This window comes from Crocuta crocuta, unplaced genomic scaffold, assembly GCF_008692635.1.
Source record: "Crocuta crocuta isolate KB4526 unplaced genomic scaffold, BGI_CrCroc_1.0 scaffold10, whole genome shotgun sequence".
NCBI lineage: Eukaryota > Metazoa > Chordata > Mammalia > Carnivora > Hyaenidae > Crocuta > Crocuta crocuta.
The window spans coordinates 2,475,927-2,496,634 of record NW_027527551.1 but is presented as its reverse complement, the minus strand read 5'-3'; the positions used below and the strand labels follow the sequence as shown (position 1 = coordinate 2,496,634).

General features: G+C 40.4%; 1 protein-coding gene across 2 annotated transcripts in view; it reads left to right on the top strand.

The window, feature by feature from the left end:
- ATG14 (autophagy related 14) overlaps positions 1 to 20,708 on the top strand; it is a 38,626-nt gene that overhangs the window by 6,373 nt on the left and 11,545 nt on the right. For both annotated transcript variants that reach the window (XM_077768442.1, XM_077768435.1), the window contains exons 2-6: positions 6,883 to 6,945; positions 8,438 to 8,480; positions 10,839 to 10,920; positions 15,275 to 15,512; positions 18,845 to 19,074. In XM_077768442.1, the coding sequence (XP_077624568.1) occupies positions 6,883 to 6,945; positions 8,438 to 8,480; positions 10,839 to 10,920; positions 15,275 to 15,512; positions 18,845 to 19,074 (656 nt within the window). The remainder of the gene's footprint in view (positions 1 to 6,882; positions 6,946 to 8,437; positions 8,481 to 10,838; positions 10,921 to 15,274; positions 15,513 to 18,844; positions 19,075 to 20,708) is intronic.

Below are 20,708 nucleotides of genomic sequence, written 5' to 3'. Positions count from 1 at the left end.
ACCCCTGGGCTATGCTAATTCTTAAACTCACTTCCAGATCTGAACTATATTTTTATATATGTAGTTCAGTTTAATACATTAGTAAGATTAAGTACAGAATCACTCACTGCAAAGAAGAAAAAGGGAAACTAACATGTAGTACATGATAGTAAGTTGCCTGTACCTTATGTTCACATTTATTGTACTTAATCCTTGTCACCGAGTAAGCTTTATTCCCATTTTGCAAGCGAGGAAACGAAATGGTGGTTTGTTCCTATTTTCTTTTAATGACTGTTAACCTTCATTCCTGCGACTGGAGTATATTTTTACTATGTTTTCTCATATAACCATCCTGATCTGGACCATGTCTTGTTTTATTTCATATTACATTTATCAGTAAATATCATAACCTTTGTATGCCTAAAGAATTTAAGGAAGAAAAATTTGGTGACTAGTAATTCTCACCGTGTTAGTATTTTAATTGAAGAAATATTTAGTTCTTCAACCATCTCTACTTGTATAGGGGAGATTGCTGGCTCCCAGACATAGGCCATGCTCTATCACCTTTGCCTGGAAAGCCTCACTGCCTTATTTCTAGAGCCAGAAATTATGGATTCTTCTAACAAACCTAATCTCCAAATTAGAGATGGGGAATCTTCTCCACCAGCAACCTAAAAGCTATTCATGTTCATTTCCCCTTTTAGATTTAAGGAAATCAAGGACTAAAATCTGTCTCAGGAGACCTAAGAATTTAGGGGATTATGTATATATTTTTATAGTGTAGATGGTCCTTTAAGAGGGAGCGTGAGAAATTTTGATTGGTATCTTTTTTTTTCTGATTGTAGATGTATGTGTGCGTATTGTAGAAAACTTATAAAGTACAGAAATACCTAAAAGGAAATGCTTTATCTATATTCTCACATCTCTGTTAATTGTCATATCTCCTCCCAGCCTTGTTGCTGTGTGTGTGTGTGCGTGCGTGCGCGCACGCGCGCGCCTGCACACGTGCGTGCTCCTGCATGCTCATGCATACTAAATACATTTTTTTTTCCCATTTGGAATCATACCATGTGTACATAGTGTGTTGTGCCCTTTTCCCCCCAACATCTCAAACACATGCTCATGTCTTGTCCTCAAAAATGTTATCATGTCCTGCATGGCAGTATAGTATCATTCAATAAATCATTCTCCTATTAAACATTAATGTTGTGTCCAATTTTGCTGTTATGACGGATTTCACTGATTTCGTGATTGGTGCCTTCAAACATAAATCTTCCACCTCATTTCTGATCTGTTTCTTTGAACTGCAATAACTGGTTCAAAGGGTTTAATATTTTTTAAGGCTGTCAACTCCATATTTGAAAGGTTGTTGTTATTATTTTTTCACTTTCTTAAAATTCATTAGTGTTTCTCAGACTTTTCTGTTGCCATACTCTTAGGCACAAAGATCCCTATGATAAGGGTAAGCACCAGGCAGGCAGATAGAGAGATTAGAGTTATTTTAGCAAAGGACATGCTTAGGACATGGAAGGTACTCAGTCAGTTATGGGTGTTATGAGGATGTTATCACCTAGAATTAATAGAATTAATAATATGGATCTCTGATAGAGTAGACGCCCTGGTGAGTTTTCTGGTGGTATGAAGGAGGCTTGTGTGGATAGTTCAGCCTGTGATTAGATCCACCCAGTTGCCCATGATGGTCTGTGGCCCTGAAACAAGGTGGAGTGACGGGGCTCACACTCTTAACTGATGCCTCAGCAGCAGCACACTCCTAACCCTGTTATCCCACCTGCTGTGTTGAAATGCTTTGGTGCAGGATAAAGTAGCTCTTTGCCTTGTGAAACAGCAGCATTTCCTCTGTTTGTAATGCCTTCCTTCCTTCGCAGGGCCAGCTCTAACCCATCTCCAAGGGAGCCCAGGCAGGCGTGATGCCCCGAGCTGGGCCGTGTGCCGACTCTGGAAGCACCAGGGCACCGTGTGACCATAGCCTCCTAATTCTCACCACTCTCTATTGCAGGGGGACTGTTTGAAAGTCAGTTTAAGGGAGTCCTTTGTTAATGGGGAAAAAAATCATAGTTGCAGAAGTATGGAAGAATTCAGGAGATGAAGTCCATTTAAGGAAGTGGCTTTTTTAGGGGGAAAAAACAACTCTTGAGTTTTGGAGGACTTCGGGAAATAACATGCACGGTATTTCTGAATTGGGAGAGAAAATATAACGAGTAAAAGCCCTGGTGCTTGGTACCGGTCACTGGCAGACTCTTCAGAAAACAACACAAATCTAGAATCATTCGACATCAAAATAATTGCTAAATGTATCTGTGTAAAAGTTTGGAAAGTTCGCTAAAGCAGAAACACAGATAGGCAGAAAGCAAATAAAAAAAAAATGTCATGAAGTTGGAAAGAAAAATGGCTAATTTCCTTAATAACCCTTAAAAAAGCTATTAGAAAAATGAACAAAAGACGTAGGGGAACAACAAAAGAAAAATAAGTAGTAAGGAAAAGGTATATAACATTTCTAATAGTGAAATAAAGGCAAATAAATGAATTATGAACTATCTTTGATGGAAGGGGAAGGAGGCCAATCAATTTAGTAAAGACTAAAAAGAAATGTGCAGTTTTGGGAGAGAGTGAGATAAAACAGGTTCTGTTACTTACTCCCTGTTGGTGGGGTTGTAAATTTTATGAAATGATTGCAAGGAAATTTAAAGCCAACTGCCAGAATTTAGCATGTAAGTATTTGACCCAGAAGTTTATCTTATTTATAGGAATTTCTGAGAAACCTAAAAGCTTTTAAAGATTTGTGTACTAGGGGATTCACTTATAACACTGCTGATAGAGTGAAAATTCAGAAGTGATGCCAGTGTTCATCAGTACGAGGAGTTCATATAAATATAGGATGTCCATTCGGTGAGATTCTGTGTATTAAATAATGAAATTAGTCTGTTCTGACATGAAAAAAGACAAGATATTTTTATGTGATCAACCCTACTTGAAAGGCAGTACATAAAATATTTCCCTCCCCCCCCCCACTTTTGGTAAAACATGTATCCTCAAATCTAGTTTGAATGTGATGACTGTATTAATTTTTCTACATCTTGGAAGCCATCTTGAGAAAGCACAAAATTGTGGAATGGATTCTCTCTTTCTATCAGTGGTGGGATGGAGAATGCAGAGAACGGATGAGAGAATGGATGAGTGTACAGATGAGCAGTTGAATGCTGACCCAGCCACATTCCTTGATCTCATCTGCTCCACTGTTTAGCTTTGTTAACACCACCTATTTTTAATTTCCTTCATGAAGAATAACATGACTCAGAAGTGTTTGATACGGTAGGAATTGTTATCTTTTGTTTATTATTCCTGCTGGCAACTGTGTATTTACATTTTAAGTTTGTTTGTTTTTTAACAAAGCCCAAGATAACCAGCTCAGTATAAAGCTGGGCACGGTTGTTTGTCATCCCAATTTGTTTTTGTGCAAAGTGGCCTTTTTACAGCAGATATGAAAGGAGAACTTTTATCATCTCTAAAAGCAAGATTTAATCTTCCATGTCAGTCGTTTGTTTGCCTGGTTTGATGAGTCTTGTAAGTTTGTCATCTCCTTCAGGTTATTAGAACATGAATCACCACATTGCCTCAGTGAGGTAGAAGTAAATACCACATTAGTTTCTCATTTTTGATGCACGAAAATGGAAGCATATGTCAAGCGGTATGTCCAAGAATACACAATGATCTGTGTAATTAGATCTCTTAATATCCTGGAAGATGCTTTGTTGTAAGTTGCAGGCACATAGTAAATGCCTGATAAATTAACTGATAAATCTATGGGTTTGTCTAAATTCCATACTGATTTCAGAGTTTTCTAGTACTGTTTCCTGTAATTACTACCTTACTGGCCATTGGAGTGCTCCTTGGTACAACTTTCTGCGAGGCCAGCAGTCGTATGTGGCTATTGAAATGTGGTTAGTACAACGGAAGAACTAAATTTTTTATTTAGTTTTAATGTGGTCATATACATGTATAATATTACTTGATTTGCTTTCTTAACATTTTATGTTTTTAGTGACTATTATATGGTAGGGTCATAATTAGAATTTTTTATCCCTTCCATTTTTTTCTCTTTTTAAAATTGAAGTGTAATTAACATACAATGTTATATTAGTTTCAGTTGTACAATGTATTGATTTGACACTTCTATTCATTACTCAGTGTAAGTGTAGTCACCATCTGTCACACCATACAAGTTATTGACTATGTTCCCTATGCTGTACTTCTCATCTCCCTGACTTATTTATTTCATAATGGGAAATTTGTCCCTCTTAATCCCCTTTATCTCCCCCCCCACCTCTCCTCTAGTTAATAATCTGTATTTAAGTATTTTCTTGTCTTTTTTTTCTTAATTCTCCATATAAGTGAAATCATATGTTATTTGTCATTCTGTGTCTGTCTTACTTCAGTTAGCATAATTCCCTCCAGGTCTGTCCATGTTGTCCCAAATGGCAAGATCTTACTCTTTTTTATGGGTGAATAATATTTCATCGTGTGTATTTACCACATTGTCTTTATCCCTTTGTGTATCAATCCATTCCACTTTGAAGTAGGTATCTTTGGATATGTTTCTAAAACATGGGGTTTTAGAAATGATATTTTAGAGAGACTCCTTTTAACCTGGATGATTTTAAGGAAGAGATTTCTGGGGCTGTTACTGTTCTGTTAAGTTGTTTTCATTTAGGCTGGGAACTTGGGAGACAGCCAAAAGCCTAATCCTGTACTCCATACTATGTTACTTATAGCATATAGCATTATCATTGTGTTTTTTTTTTCTTTGAAAAAAGCCACTGTTAGCTTGTTTAAAAATCAGTTGTGTGATGTTAGTCCTATGATTTTTTTTTTTTTTTTAACCCAGATCCTTATAATGCAGCTAGGCACATTTTAGAAACTCAGTAGCACATGTGACTAGTGACTACCTTGTTAGTGAATAGTACAGATCTAGAAGATCTGAATGACACTGTTAGTCACCTTCAGCCAGTTGACCTTTATAGAACACTGTATCTAACAGCTATAGAATACATATTCTTTCAGGTACACAGGGAACTTTTCACCAGGGCATACCAGATCCAAGGCCATAGGACGCTCTTAAATCAAAAGATTGAAATCTCATAGAGTATATTCTGTGACCAAATCAAAAAACAGTTAACAGTAAGTTACCTAGAAAAGCTCATATATCTGGAAATTAAGCAATATACTTCTAAATAACTTACAGGTCAAGGAGGGACTTTATGGAAAATTAGCAATTCCAAACTAAATGATAATGAAAATATACCCTTTCAATAATTTGGGGGTTGGGGTGCCTGGGTGACTCAGTTGGCTAAGCATCCAACTCTTGGTTTCAGCTCAGGTCATGATATCACAGTTCATGATATCATTGAGCCCCACATTGGACTCCATGCTGACAGTGCAGAGCCTGCTTGGGATTCGTTTTCCCTCTTTCTCTCTCCCTCTACCTCCCTCCCCCTCTTAAAATAAGTAAATTTAAAAACTTTAAAAATATTTTTTAAAAATTTGGGGGTTTAGCTAAATATGACTTTATATGGTCATATTAAAAAGAGAGAGGCTTAAAATTGATTTAAATTGATGATCTAAGTTTCCACCTTAAACTCCAAAAAGGTGGGGGGCAAACTAAACCCCAAATAAGGTAGCAGGAAGAAAATGATAAGGATAAGGGGTAGAAGATTGACAGAGAAAATGAACTGCAGTGTGATATCCCTTACTATCGATAACTTGTTCTAAGTAACTTGTTAGCCCATAATAACTAGCAATAAAATTAGTAGAGAAAAAACATCATACTTTAAAAATTATAAGTAACCAATTTATAGGTGAGAACAGGATTGAATTAAGCTAAATTAAAATCGTGTTTATATTAGAAGCCTCAATTTCCTTGAATTCAAATTCACTGTAGTGCTCTGATGTGACTGTTTTAGAAGATAATTTAACCTTCAGGGCGGGGCTTCTAGGCATATTTTACAAACCCATGAAAGAATTTTACTGACTGAGCCAGCCGAGCACCCCTAAACCCATAAAAGAATTTTATTTTTGTTAAAAAAATTCTTTTTAATGTTTATTTATCTTTTGAGAGACAGAGCACAAGTGAGGGAGGAACAGAGGGAGACACAGAATCTGAAAAGCAGGCTCCAGGCTCTCAGCTGTCAGCACAGAGCCCAACACCGGGCTCAAACCCATGAACTTCAAGATTATGACAACCGAAGTCAGACGCTTAACTACCTGAGCCACCCAGGCACCCCTTTTTATCTTTATTTTTAAAGTTGACATTTATTTTGCATGCACAAGTGGGAGAGGGACAGAGAGAGAGAGAATCCCAAGCCCAGTTTGGGGCTCAGACTCATGAACCTCAAGATCATGATCTGAGCCGAAATTGGTTGATTAACCGAACCAGTCAGGTGCCCTTCCCATGAAAGAATTTTAAAGCTGACGATTTGAACTTAGTTTGAAAATGAGCAAATAGGGTAAACAGCTTTGTGTGTACCCGATTGAGAAGATGTGTATTTAATTTTAGGACTGTGATGTCTCCAGATGATTCTGTGGAAATGATTGGCTCTCAGGGGTTTGCAAAATCTCACTGATCTGAAAAGAATGAACATTTAAAGGGCGCCTTGGTGACTCACTTGGTTGAACATCCAACTCTTGATTTCAGCTCAGGTCATGATCTTAGGGTCATGGGATCCAGCCCTGTGTCCAGCTCTGCACTGAGCTTGGAGCCTGCTCGGGATTCTCTCCCTCTGCCCCCTCCTTGTGTACGCGTGCACTCGCTCTCTCTCTCTTTCAAATAAAAAAAATAAATATTAAAGAATGAACATTTAAATAAGACATTAAATTTTTTTCTTACAGGTTTATAGACAAGAAAGAAAGGTTAAACCAACTTAAGAGCAAGCAAGAAGAATTTCAAAAAGAGTGAGTTTCCGTTTTGATTTTCCATGTCTGGAGGTTCTCTGGCCACCCTATGGTTTAATTCAGTGCTGTGGTATGCAGATGTATGGATTGCTAACTTGTTGAATTAAGCATACAATCTCAAAGTATGGAAGAGCAGTGCAAATGGGAGAAGCAAATTAGAGATTATCGATTTCCTAGAAAATATTGGGATCAGACCCAGTGCTTGGTACGCAGCAGGCACTCAGTGGCTACACGGATGAATTAGATCCCTGGCTCTGGTAATTGATGTGGGGCAAATGGGTCCAAAACGGTAGGCAAATATTGGGGCTTCTATAGGACATCACTTCTTCTGTTTATCTTACTTCTTCTGGATCAGCGTGTTGCAAGTGTGGTCTGCATTCATCTGCATTCATTAGCTGAGGTGGTAGTTAAAAATGCAGATTCATGAAATCCTGTCCTCAGATATTCTGACTCACTGGGTGTGGAGTAGGGGAAGGCACTGGATTCTGAGTTATTAACACGCACCCCTGATGAATCTCCTATCCTCTGAAATTGAGAATCGTCTTGTAGAATCTTCTGTCCCAAACTGACCCAGTCACTGTTCTCCAGATGTACCCCAGGTCTGAGGAACATATTCGTAAGCAGATTAAGTCTTCTGAGACTCCCCGCATGACCGAAACCTACTTAGATTTATTTAAGTCATTTCTCTAACTTAATCACAGAAACTTTTATTTCTTCCATAGAACACTTTACCCCATAGAACTGATCTGTACAGAGGTCAGGTTGTGCCGTTTCTTTCAAAACCGAACGTCTGCATTTTATATCATGAATACTCTGTAACTGTTATCATTAATAATTATGACTGATGGAAACAATTGATTATGACTGAGGACAAAGGCTCTGGCTGTTATGGGAATTTATTATGAATGTTTACAGAAATGCTCTGGGCAGTATTAAAAATTATAATTAATTTTTAATTATTAAATGAAATAGAGTCGTCCTAAAGGAGAAGTATGAAGTCTGGTATTGACATAGGAATACAGGAGCCATAAACTGTCCTTTTTGTAAAAACTTACTCATTGTAAAGGCACACTGCCTACATGGATTGATGATTAAATGTGAAAAGGAAACTCTTAAAGGCACCTGGGTGGCTCAGTCAGTTAAGTGTCCGACTCTTGAGCTCGGCTCTGGTCATGATCTCATGGTTTCATGAATTCAAGGCCCACATGGGCTCTGCACTAATAGTTAGGAGACTGCTTGAAATTCTTCCTCTTTCTTTGCCCCTCCCCCGCTTGTACTCTCTCTTTCAAAATAAACTAAAAAAATTTTTTTAAATGCAAAAGGAAAGAGATGAGGAAAAACAATTACAGGGAATGGGGAATTTGGAAAACATTTTTAAATGCCTAAGTTTCACTTTGGTATTTCCAGCCATTTTTAAGAAGTTACTTTAAAAACATGTTGATTTTACATTTTGGAGCTTCACAAAATTTATTATTGTCTTTTCTCTGTACAGAGTGTTAAAAGCTATGGAAGGAAAATGGATAACGGATCAGTTGGTAAGCTGTAAGAAGTATTTAAAATTCTTTATACATGAGGTTAACAGGCTTTTAAGTTAGTAGTGCTTAACAGTTCATTTTGAATTTAAATTTATTTTGATCATTTTTTTGCAGCCCTCTATTTGAATATATTTGTAGTGTGAGCCCTCACATATTTTATCTAGATCCCAAACACTGAGTACTGGCAATTAATTATAGAGTCGTCCTAAAGGAGAAGTATGAAGTCTGGTATTGACATAGGAATACAGGAGCCATAAACTGTCCTTTTTGAAATAACTTACTCATTGTAAAGGCACACTGCCTACATGGATTGATAATTCAGTGTGAAAAGGAAACTCCTAAAAATATGAAAAGAAAGTATGGGAGAGTATTTATGTAATCTGCAGGTGAGCAGACCTTTATAAGCCATAAAGGAAAACATTTTGACAGACTGCCTAAAAGTTTTTAAGTTCTATATGTTGGAGACCCTGAGCAAAATGAACATAAACTGGATAAAATGAGTACAGCATATGAAAATAGGAAGTTTGATTGACCGCACTTTTATTCAGTGTTGGTGGGAATATGTACATTGACATGTTTGCTTGGAGGACAAGTTGGTGGTTTTGTTTTATTTGGTGTTCGGCAATTTTTCTCCTAAAAGTATGAATACAGGGATTTTATGGATAGAGAAGCTAATTGACTACCGCATGGGTAGTAATCCATAAATAAATGCTCATCAAACAGGATGAGATAAATAATTGATACTGTGTAGCTGTTAAAAAAAATAATGTAATCAATCCATATGTGTTGATGCAGAATGATGTCCAGGGTTTATTTCTTAGTGACAGAGCAAACAAGGCTAGGGTAAAGTAGGATTCCATCTGTGTATGTGTTTTAAATATAAATATACTCTAAAAAAATCTGAAAAGATACATATTAAACTTTGAGATTACCCCTGAAGAATGGGAATGAGTCAAGCTAACATTCATTTTATTTTTTCTCTTCTCTGATATTTACTTTTTTTCTCAATAATCATTATAATTTCTCAATGATACTTGAAGAATATATGTGATATAAGTGAATTCTTAGGTTCTATTATATAAACAAAGTATGTTGTATGGAAAAAGATCACTAAAGGGTATTTAAAGAATCTCATCCTCATTTTTGTAAATTTCTTGCACTGTTTTCTAGTTTTTCTATCAAAAACTTCAATATTGGTTCTTAAAGACTAATGCCCTGTCAAAGTGAAGACCTCTCCTTGCCATTTCATCTCTCAATCCATCCATCAGTCCCCATGAGTCTGTCTTCAGATGTCTCTCCAGCAGAGAGGTTTGCACTTTGCCAGCTGGACTGTCGGTGCAGTCTGCTCTGCACCTTGTACCATCAGGACTAAGACCAGTGTTAAACACCATAAACATTTGAATGCTGTTTTAAGCTTTTAATTATCCATGTTTATAGACGCATTATAGAACAGATAATCATACTTTTTAACTGACTACTAGTTTGCATTTTTACTGATCTTTTATTCACCTTGGGGGGAGAAACTTATGTTTTTATTGAAGCTTTTATTATTTTGCAAGGCATAGCTGCTTATTGTATTAGTGAGATAATGCAATGATGTTAATGGTCTCCTCAGGAAATAGCGTGAGGAGTTTTGAGCAGTGTAGTAGTACAACCTTCTGTGGTCTATCTGTATCTGGACTCACCAATATGGTAGCCATTAGCCACATGTGGTGTTGAATATTTGACATGTGGGTGGTGTTGAGTAGGAACTGAATTTTATTTTATGTAATTTCAGATTACTTTTAAATAGCTACATGCGATTACTCACTGTATATTGGACCGAGCAGGTTAAGAGAATATCCTTCACTATTTTTCTCTGTCCTCATTAACACATAAAAGAACTATGTGAGAGAGGGAGACAAACCATAAGAGACTCTTAAATACAGAGAACAAACTGAGGGTTGCTGGTGGGGTATTGGGTGGGTGGGGGGCAGGATGGACTAAATGGGCCAGGAGCATTCAGGAGGGTGCTGGTTGGGATGAGCACTGGTGTCATATGTAAGTGATGAATCACTAAATTCTATTCGAAATCATTATTACACTGTATGTTAACTTATTGGGATTTGCATTTAAAGAAAAACACAACAATGTGAATTTCTGTTTTAATTTCCTACCAACTTCTGCATTGAAGAGAATAACATTTTTTTTATGTGTTGTAACTCACCATTGTTAGTTATAAAAGTTATAAAAATATAATTATATTGGTCTTTTTTTTCATTATGTTTTCTAAGATATGCTTCAAAATAATAATGATCCTAGGTAATCATATTCATCATAAGAGACCAACATTTATGATATTTACTGTATTTTTTTAAGAGATGGAAAATAATGTCCTGCAAGATGAGGATTGAACAGCTAAAACAAACAATATGTAAAGGAAATGAAGAAATGAAGATAAGTAAGTACTTTGCCCATCTTCTTCTAGACCTAATAAAGAGCTGGTATGGAATTTTGTTGGATTAATAAGCTAGAGAGAAAGAGAAAGAGAGGAGGTGGAAAGGCAGTAGCAACCTGGAAAGGTTTACTGCTTGCCTTCCTCCTCTTGTAAAACATTTCCAGAAGGATTTTAAATAAATAAATATATTTTTATATCTTTTCAAATAGATTTTGTATATATCTACATATATATGTACATATGTATAAAACTACTTTGAATAAACTACATTTCTCAATTTAAAAACTTAAGGAATATGTATTTCACGTTTGCCTTTGCTAACAGGAAGCTGGGTACTCAGTTACAATTATTAGTTCACTCCAGAAGCACAGATTATTGGCTTTTTCTCCATGAGTGAGTCTCCTCCACATTTTAATTTGTATTAATCTTACATTATATTTGTGTATATCATCCTTTATCATAGATGGTTGTCAAAATTCAGGAGAGCCCTCTTAGAAATCCTGTATCCTTAGAAACATTCCATGTAGTTTTGAAGATCAGTGTTTAAAGTTCAGAGTGAGTCACCGTCACACCTCATGAATCCCTTTCTTGTCTGCTCATTGCTTTCAGAAGCAAGTATTTTATAGTGGCATATAATTGAGTAAAAGCTTCCTTTGAAAATGTCCTAATAAGGTGCTCCTGTGGAGTCTCCCAGGGTTACTAAGCTAGAATGGCAGGCAGCCTGGTGAAGAGGCGCTGAGGATACGGATAGCTGGGTACCCGCTGAACTCTTCATGCATCTCCCGAGGCTCTGGCTCAGTAGCAGTGTGGAGACTCGTGACTTAACATTGGTTCACCCTCTTTCCACATCTGTCCGTGATGTTCACACCAGGGGTTTGCCACCAGGCATCTGTGAGCCTCCTGAAATTGCCGGCGTTACTGAGTTTGTGCATTTCCCTAAATGAGCAAGTTTAAAACTTTGATCAGCTGATTTTAACAGATTCCTAACTCCCCAGAACAAAATCACCACAGAAAAAGACTTGGCACTAAAAGCAGTGGACCTGCCTTCCACTGTGGTACCTGGTGGAGAGGTGGCCAGAGTACAGCAAGCTGTGTGCACGCTGAGCAACATCACACCCATTGCTGAGGCCTGGGCTCGCCTGGACCACAAGTTTGGCCTGACGTATGCCAAGCGTGCCCTTGTTCACTGGTATGAGGGTGAGGGCATCAAGGAAGGGGAGTTTTCTGAGGCCCTTGAGAAGGATTACGAGGAGGTCGGTGTGGGTTCTGTTGAAGGAGAGGGTGAAGATGGAGGAGAAGAGTACTGATAACCATTCCTTTCAGCCCTGCAGCACGTCACATTCAGAACTTCAACACTGGCTGACAGGCATTAAAGCTTTCTGGTTAGATTGTCTTCACATTTAACTGTGATCTTATCTTTTCCATGTGTGCCTGTCACATTTTTTCCATCATGTCTCAAAGTAAAGGCTTGAAGAAGGGAAAAATAAATAAATAAAAGCAGTGGACCCTGTAACAGTGGTTTCCGTTCCTAGCAAGTCATCGAGTCACCTGGCCACCCTTGTAAGATCTAGAAAGAGAGTCCTAGAGCCTACCCTGGAAATTGAAATCTCCTGCATGGGAACTGGGTCCGTGGTTCACAAACGGTCTTGTAGTAAAAGACCAGTTTTTTCCTCTTTGGTTTCTAATCTGTCATAAACTGACACCAGTACTTTTATAAAATACAGTAAAATATTGGAAGAAGGATTGCACACTTGGATGTGATGGCACTGTCATATAGCCATGTCCCATAAGTGGCTAAACTTACTTTGTATTTGTGTACTTCTCTTGTCTGACTGGTAGAAGTTTACTTATGGGCCCAGATCCCTAGGCCACGCTCTGAGTAGCCCTGCTCTGGGGGGTATTGCTGACCTCCCAGGGTTGGGACCCACTGCTCTTTAGAACATCAGTGCAGTCTAGTTGCTACCCTTTATAGGAGACTCAAAAAACTTTGCAAACAGCTTTAAGGGACTTGACGGATTCCAGAAACTATGCATGGTCTCAAGTTCACAGAATTAAGAGCTTGCTACTCAGTAGATAGTATATATCTATTTTTAACTTCATTCTTTAAATCTCACAAGTATTCAGAAAAGGTTTTATGTTCTAAACTGTAGAGCCTGATGAATATTTCTCCAGAATCTTTGATTTTATGTGTCATGATACAAAATAATATAAACACATTATATAGTTAGGGAAGTCAAGTTGTATGAATTTTTAAGATTGGGTTGATTTCTGCTAGGAACTTACTTATCCAGACAAGCAAGAGTAGATGACAGAAATAGCATCAGAGTGCTTTTATGTTCAGGGGGAGATGGCGCGGAGAGAAGGACAGATGAAACTCTTGAGTGCCGAGTCTGCACTAGTGCCGATTAGGTGACTGGTGATTCCCTGCTGCCCGTGGAGGATCATGAGATTAAGTTGGAAACTGTTCTTAAAACATCTGACCCCCGTATGGCCAAGCAAAGAACTCAGTAAAGATCATGAAAATGAGGGAGCTTGCTGGAAAATCAGTGTGATGGAACCAGAGAGACGTAAACATTCGAACATACACACCGAGCAGGAATGGTGAAGAGAATGCGTACCTAAGGAGAAGCAAAACTGCAGGAAGCCCTATGCCTGCAGTGAAACCCCTAGGTTCAGAGAGGACCACCTGTCACCCGTCAGACATGTATCAGGTGCTTGTTACATTCTAGTCAGAGGACAGCAAGGCTTTGGTTGGACCGTAAGGAGCTAAGCCGTGGGCCATAGGTGATGTACACACATCGCCGTAGGTCTCCGAAGAGCAGGAGCATTTATGGAGGGGGCCTGGATGAAGGAGAAAAGTCTGGACATTTGAGGAATAGAGGCTAATAGCATTCCTAGAGAGACATCATAAAGGGAATGATGACTGGTTCTGTATCCATGCATGCATGTGTGCATTTAAATAGTTCCACTTTGGAGAGCCTGGGTGGCTCAGCTGGTTGTGTCCAACTCTTGATTTTGGCTCAGGTCATGACCCCAAGGTTGTAGGATGGAGCCCAGTGTCAGGCTCTGCGCTGTGTGTGGAGCCTGTTTGGGAGTGAGTCTCTCTCTCCCTCTCCCTCCCCCTCTGCCCCCACTTTCTCTCTCTCCCTCTCCCCACTGCCTCGCTCCCCCATTTGTGATCTCTCTCCCTAAAACTAAAAAATAGCGTCACTTTGTGGCAAAGGTTTGGAGTGTCTGGTAATAGAATGAGGCTTGAATGGAGGGTGTGCAGAAGGGAACAGTGGGGTATGTGCTGTTGTGGGGGTGGCCTCAAGGCCAGGGAGGTCGATCTGTGTTTGGCAGTGGAGACTGTTGGGGCACTGGTTATGGTTGATGAAGACTGAGCCAGTGACTGCATGGAGTGGAGCTGAGCTGGACACTAGGTTTGGGTGAGAGTTAACAAGACTGTAACAGTGGGAATGAAAAAAAAGCCCTAGACCTAAGGAACTGTCCTGGAATGATCAGCTCATAGAATTGACCAGCAGGTAACTGACTTGGGCAGTGGCTGGGTCAAGTGTAATCATTAAGTAGAGAACCTAGGTATCAAGATAAAGCTTTTGTGGGAAAATGATGAGCTTGATTTTGAACTTGTCTGACCTCCTACATTGTTTCTCGGCATCTGCCTGAGGTTTTCCAACTTGTTCTGGCCACTCTAGAGAAGTTTAGCTACAACCTAACCCTCTAGCAGGTCTTAACCCCGAACCGGAAGGAGCTCCATGAAAAGGGACACACATTAGACAGGATGAGCATCTGTGTCCTTTCTTGGTTGTGTGGCTGGGCTTTTGTTGCTCCTGCGGAGCTTCATATGCGGCATAGAATAGCTGTTCGCTGGACAGGTGCTCCACTGCGACTTATCAGAGCCCTTGGTCTGGTCCTTTGCTGGATGCCCTCCTGCCATGAGATTATCCCTGGGTTTGAGTGGTGCCCAAGGCACGTGTGAGAGGTTTCTAAGAGAAATCAGATAGCCAGTAAGGTTTCCAGACTTATATTAGATCTTTTTTGCCCAGCATGGTTATTCTTTGGTGCTTACCGTAAGTCAAGTACTTCCTGGTCTGAGCTTAAACTTGACAGTTGTTGAGGGGTTCTTACAAATGATGGCTACAGATGGAGACCCAGAGGCCTTCTGGCAGTGGTCCACATTGATTTAGGTGTAAAATCTACTTAAGCTGAACTCTGTTTCCTTTTAGCATTATCGAGTCACCCTGATTGAACTTTTCGCTTTCAGTTAAACTGCAGGAATTATGCTTGGGTGGTGGGTTCTGTAGTCCCCAGTAACTATTTGTAGTAATAATTGTTGGGTGTGATTTATTTATTTTAGATTCTGAAGGCCTTCTCAAAACCAAGGAAAAGAATCAGAAGCTTTATACTCGAGCACAGCGCCATCAAGAGAAAAAGGAGAAGATTCAGAGGCACAATCGCAAACTTGGTGACCTGGTAGAAAAAAAAAACATAGACTTAAGGAGTCATTATGAGCGTCTGGCAAATCTTCGGCGATCTCATATATTAGAGCTCACCTCTGTCATTTTTCCAATTGAGGAAGTAAAGACTAGTGTGAGGTACGGTGAGTCTTTTGACTCTAGGAATAGATCAGGTTCCAAAGATCAAGTATTTTTCAGATATATCAGCCGCTCATTTATTGGGTTCATTCTAGGGTCATTGGCTTTCCTAGTAATGAAACTGAAGTCTTATCTGCTTCAGCAAACAGTACACGCTGTACGAAATTGGGGAGGCAGCCAAGGTGAAGGGCGGTGGCCCTCAGAAAAGTGGGGCCCTTGCTTGTTGACTGATCAAGCCTTTTCCTGGTAACGAAGCCACCAGGGGCAAGCACTAGATGTTGTAAGTGTAGTCTTTGGCTGTAGTACGTGGATACCCTCAGGAGTCACTGGATGGACAGGATGGTAGTTCCCCACCTGGCTGTTCTTCACAGTCACCTGGGAATGTTTGAAAAATACAGGTTCCAGAGGACACAACCTCAGCCTCCCAGTCCATCTCCCATTACTTTTATTTTTTTTAACCTTCCCCAGATGATGATGAGGTTTGAGGACTGCCACTGAGGAGTTTCATTTGCTTTTTTTTTTCTTAATTTTTTTTTTTTATTGTTGATTTTTAAGAGAGAGACAGCACAGGGGAGGGGCAGAGAGAGAGAGGGAGACAGGATCTGAAGCAGGCTTGGTGTGGACAGTGCAGAGCCTGATGCGGGGCTCAAATTCACGAACTTTGAGATTATGACCTGAGCTGAGGTCGGACACTCAACCAACTGAGCCACCCAGGCGCCCTGCTTTCTCACGTTATAACCATCAGGTTCTTCTGGGTAAGAATTTTCCCGTCCGTTCCAGTTGCCCTCACTTTCCAGTACTCTTCCCTGGATGGTCAGTGGACTGTTGCTGGTTAGGACTGTTACTGTTCTTTGCTACCTCTGCTTTCCTGTGCCCTTTCAGCTATTGCGGAGTTAACTTCGTAAAGCCCTAAAGGTCTGGTTGTTGCTTCTGGACTGCTCTCTGACTCTTACTAAGTAATTTTTCATTAGTAATTGTTAAGTATAAAAACAAAAAGGTAGATTCAAAATAGAGCAGAATAGAAAGTTCAGAAATAGACTCTTCTAAGGTAGCCTTTTGGGTCAATGGGGAGGATTTGGGTTTTTCAGAAACCTCTGTAAAGACAGGTGACCAGGGGTGCCTGGGTGGCTCAGTCAGTTAAATGTCTGAGTTCGCCTCAGGTCATGATCTCACTGAGCATGATTTTGAGTTGGATTCTCTGCCTCCCTCTCTCTCTGCTCCCCCTCACCCCATGCATGTGTGGGCTCTTGTTCTCATTCTCCCTCTCTCTCTCTCTCTCTCAAAAGAAACATTAAAAAAAAAGTGACCTGGCCTTTGGGGAGGAAAAAGCTGAAAAAACCCCCAAATATTATGCTAGATTTTTTTTAAGTTTACTTTTTTAGTAATCTCTATGCCCAGCATGGGTCTCAAACTGACACCTCAAAGAGTTGCATGCTCTTCCAACTGAGCCAGCTAGGTGCGCCGAAGCTACATTTGATTCTGATGGGGGTGGGGGACCTGGGTGGCTCAGTCGGTTAAGCATCTGACTTTGGCTCAGGTCATAGATAATCTCACAGTATGTGGATTCACGTCCTTCATCAGGCTCTGTGCTGACGACTCAGCCTGGATTCAGATTCTGTCTCTCACTCTCTGCCCCTCCCTCCCCTCTCAAAAAGAAAATAAAAAACATTAAAGTAGATTCTGATAGGCCAAGAGATCAGTGTTTAAAACACATTATAGTAAACCGACACTGTCCTAAGACTGTCCCAGATTTTAGGAGACCAAGGAGACTGACAACTGCATAGGAAATTGCAGAAGAGCAAACATGGAGAAAAACTTTCTCCTCTGTCTCTGGGCTGCTGAAGTCTTTCGTGGTAGTGTGTATTACTATATGCTGTGACTTTTTTTAGGCAGATTGTTCTGAAGTTACTCCTGTAATAAGATTTCTTGTTCATTCACATTTCTCAGACTTCCTTAACTGGAATAAGGAAGTAGAGGTACAGCTTAGAACTGGCAGTAGTGCCCTCGGGCGCAGTCTTCCCCGTGCCAGCCAGTAGGCGTCACTTCCCGGGCCTGCTGCGGCAGGAGGAGAAGGGATTGAGAACCGCTGGCTAGGAGGACGGAAACTCAACTCAGAGCAGTACGGCGGGCCCTTCCCAGTCTGCCAGGTTCCCATCTACTCTTCCAGCACCATCTCCTGGCTCTTCCTTTGTGCATCCTGCACAAGTACACTGATCATCTCCGCTCCCCAGACACACTGTGTTCTTCTGCCACGGTGCATTTGGGGTGCTTGGCGCTCGCTTTCTGTTCCACTCTTCAGGCCGGCCGTTCTCAAAGTGTTGTCTCTGGACCTCTCGGGTCTGTGCAGTGAGAAGTATTTTGATAATAATAACACTTTCTTTTCCTGTTTCACTGTGTTGCTCTAGTGGCTCAGAAGCCATCGTGGGTAAAGACTCCGGTGCCTTGACAGATGTCTGGGCAGCGGTACCAGCTGTGTCACTAGCCCTTGTATTCCACCATGTACTTGCAAGGTTTGAAAAAGTGGTTTCCACCAAGAATGTTCTTGATGAAGCAGTAGGAATTACTATTTTTATTTAAAATTTTTTAAGGCTTGCCCTGTGTACACACCTTTTTAATAAACCATATGATGAAATGGGAGGTATGCAGAAGCCCTTTTGCTCCGTGGCACTTCAGTGCCATGATTGGCTCAGGAAAAAGAAAGCACTTGGGGTGAGTTGCAAGTGGAACTAGTTGTTTTTTTCACAGGACACTATTCCTGCCTGACAGAACAAATGCAGCACCTGGGTACCTAGGAGATTTCCAGAGGTCGTGACCAGCGCTCTGCTGTGCCGCGTGTTTCAGCCGTCAGCAGACCGTGTCACTCTTCACTGATTTTCTTGTTTGGAAAAGTACAGATTGTTTTTTCCCCTTAAAAATAGGCTGTGTTAACATGTAATAGATTATTTCCTAATGAGTTAATAGTTTGAATTTTTCTCCAATTTCTAATACAAGTAAACATCTATAGATTTAACCCATGTACACAAAAAAGCTCAAAAGCTCTTTGGGGTCCTCAAAAAATTGTGAGCATGCGAAGGGGTCTTGAGACCAAATTGTTTGAGAACCTGATACTTGAGGCCCTAGGTCTGGGTGCCATCTTTGCCACCCTGCGGGGGCTTCTGTACCATAGCTGGTTTGAGCTTCATCTCTGATAGAATGACGTGCCTCTGTGTGTTCCACTTAAATTCCTGTCCTTGTTTGGGTGTGTCTTCCAGAGTTCTATGTACCAGGCGAGTATCCTGCATGCTCTTTAGAACCGAGTCCCTTGAAATCTGTACGTATGTTCTGATTTTTAGAGATCCTGCTGATGTGTGCTCAGAGAGTGACAGTGCCATGACCTCTAGCACCGTGAGCAAGCTTGCTGAAGCCCGGAGGACGACTTACCTCTCCGGCAGATGGGTCTGTGATGATCACAATGGGGACACCAGCATTAGCATTACAGGACCTTGGATTAGCCTTCCCAACAACGGGGACTACTCAGCCTACTACAGTTGGGTAGAAGAGAAGAAAACCACACAGGGGCCTGGTAAGAAACAAAATAGTCTCCGAAAACTTTTATAAGTATACGTATTTTCTAATTGAGATAGAATTGACCTAACAAGATGAACAGTTTTAAAGTGTAAAAAATTTAGTGACATTAGTACATTCACAGCATTGTGCAATTATTACCTCAGTTTAGTTGCAGAGCACTTGCATCACCCCAGATGGAAACTCCGGGGCATGAGACAGTCTCTCCCCTGCCCCTCTCCTCCCAGCCTTTACCATCCCCCACAGATGATCCCAACTTACGATGGTTCAACTTAGGATTTTTTGACTTTATGATGGTGCAAAAGCCATGCACATTCAGTGGAAACCGTGCTTTGAATTTCGATCTTTTCCTGAGCTAGCGAGATGTGGTACACACCCTCTTGCGATGCTGGGCACTGGTGGCCACACCACAGCTCCCAGGCAGCCACGCAGTCACGAGGGCCAGCAGCCGGTAGATGCACCGATAACCGTTCTGGGTTTCACTTTCTGTACAGTGTTCATTACACAGCATGAGATAGTCAACACTTTATTATAAACAGGCTTTGTGTTAGATGATTTTGCCCAACTGTAGGCTAACGTAATCGTTCTGGGTCTGTGTCAGGCGGGCCGGGCTAAGCTGTGGGTTTATCGGGGCACAGCTCATTGTAAGTCGAGGAAGATCTGCAATTTTGTTTTCTGTCTCTATAGATGTGTCTGTTTTGGATATTTCATAAAAATTGGCTCATAACTGTGTGGCCTTTTGTGTGTGGATTTTTTTACATAGCATAATGTTTTCAAGTTCTTCCATATTGCAGCATGTATTAGCATTTCATTCTTTCTATAACTGAATAGTATTCCATTGTATGTAATATGGATATGCCACGTTGTAGATCTAGTCAATCAGTGCATGGACCGAAATATTTTTTAGATACTTCACCTTTTAGGGGCCAATATTGCTTTACTTATATAAAAGACCACACTAGTTGGTGTATTTAGCCTGTTGTGAATCCCGTTTTTATAGTTTCTTTGTAAAGAGCTTGTTTTTAGTAGGCCTACATGGAGATGGAAATACCGTAATGGAAAAACCCTTGAAAACCCCCGTAGGTTTGTTTGGTGGAGAGAAGATTGTTCATTTAGTCATTTAGCAAATATGTAGCGAGTATTTGCTTTCTGTCATGCACAGTGCTGGGTGCTGGTGATAGAAAGGTGATGTCACCAAGACAGGTGTAGCCCTTTGCCTTTCTGTGGGTAGAAGGACAGAAAGCAAGTACTGATCAAAAGCGTTGTACTGAGTGTGTGCCCTGTACAGACCCAGCACCACTGTGGGTGGGGCTATGCAGGAAGGGACTGCTTTTCCATAGGGCAGTCAGGGGAGGCCTCTCTGAGAAGGTGGCACTTAAGTGGGGTGTTTACTGATTTGCTCTGATAAATAATACCGTAGCAGGTCCAAGCAGTTCAGACTTAATTTCATTTATGTTGCTCCTGCTTAGGCCCATTTGTTTAGGTTACATTCCACTCAGCAAAAAAACCGGAAACGATGAAACATTAACGTCTGGCCATGAACCTTTTGTAAGTATATTAGTAAGGAGCAAAACATAACCATCAACGATGTCCTGATAAGACGACAAGTCATAAAATCGAGGTTCGTTGGTA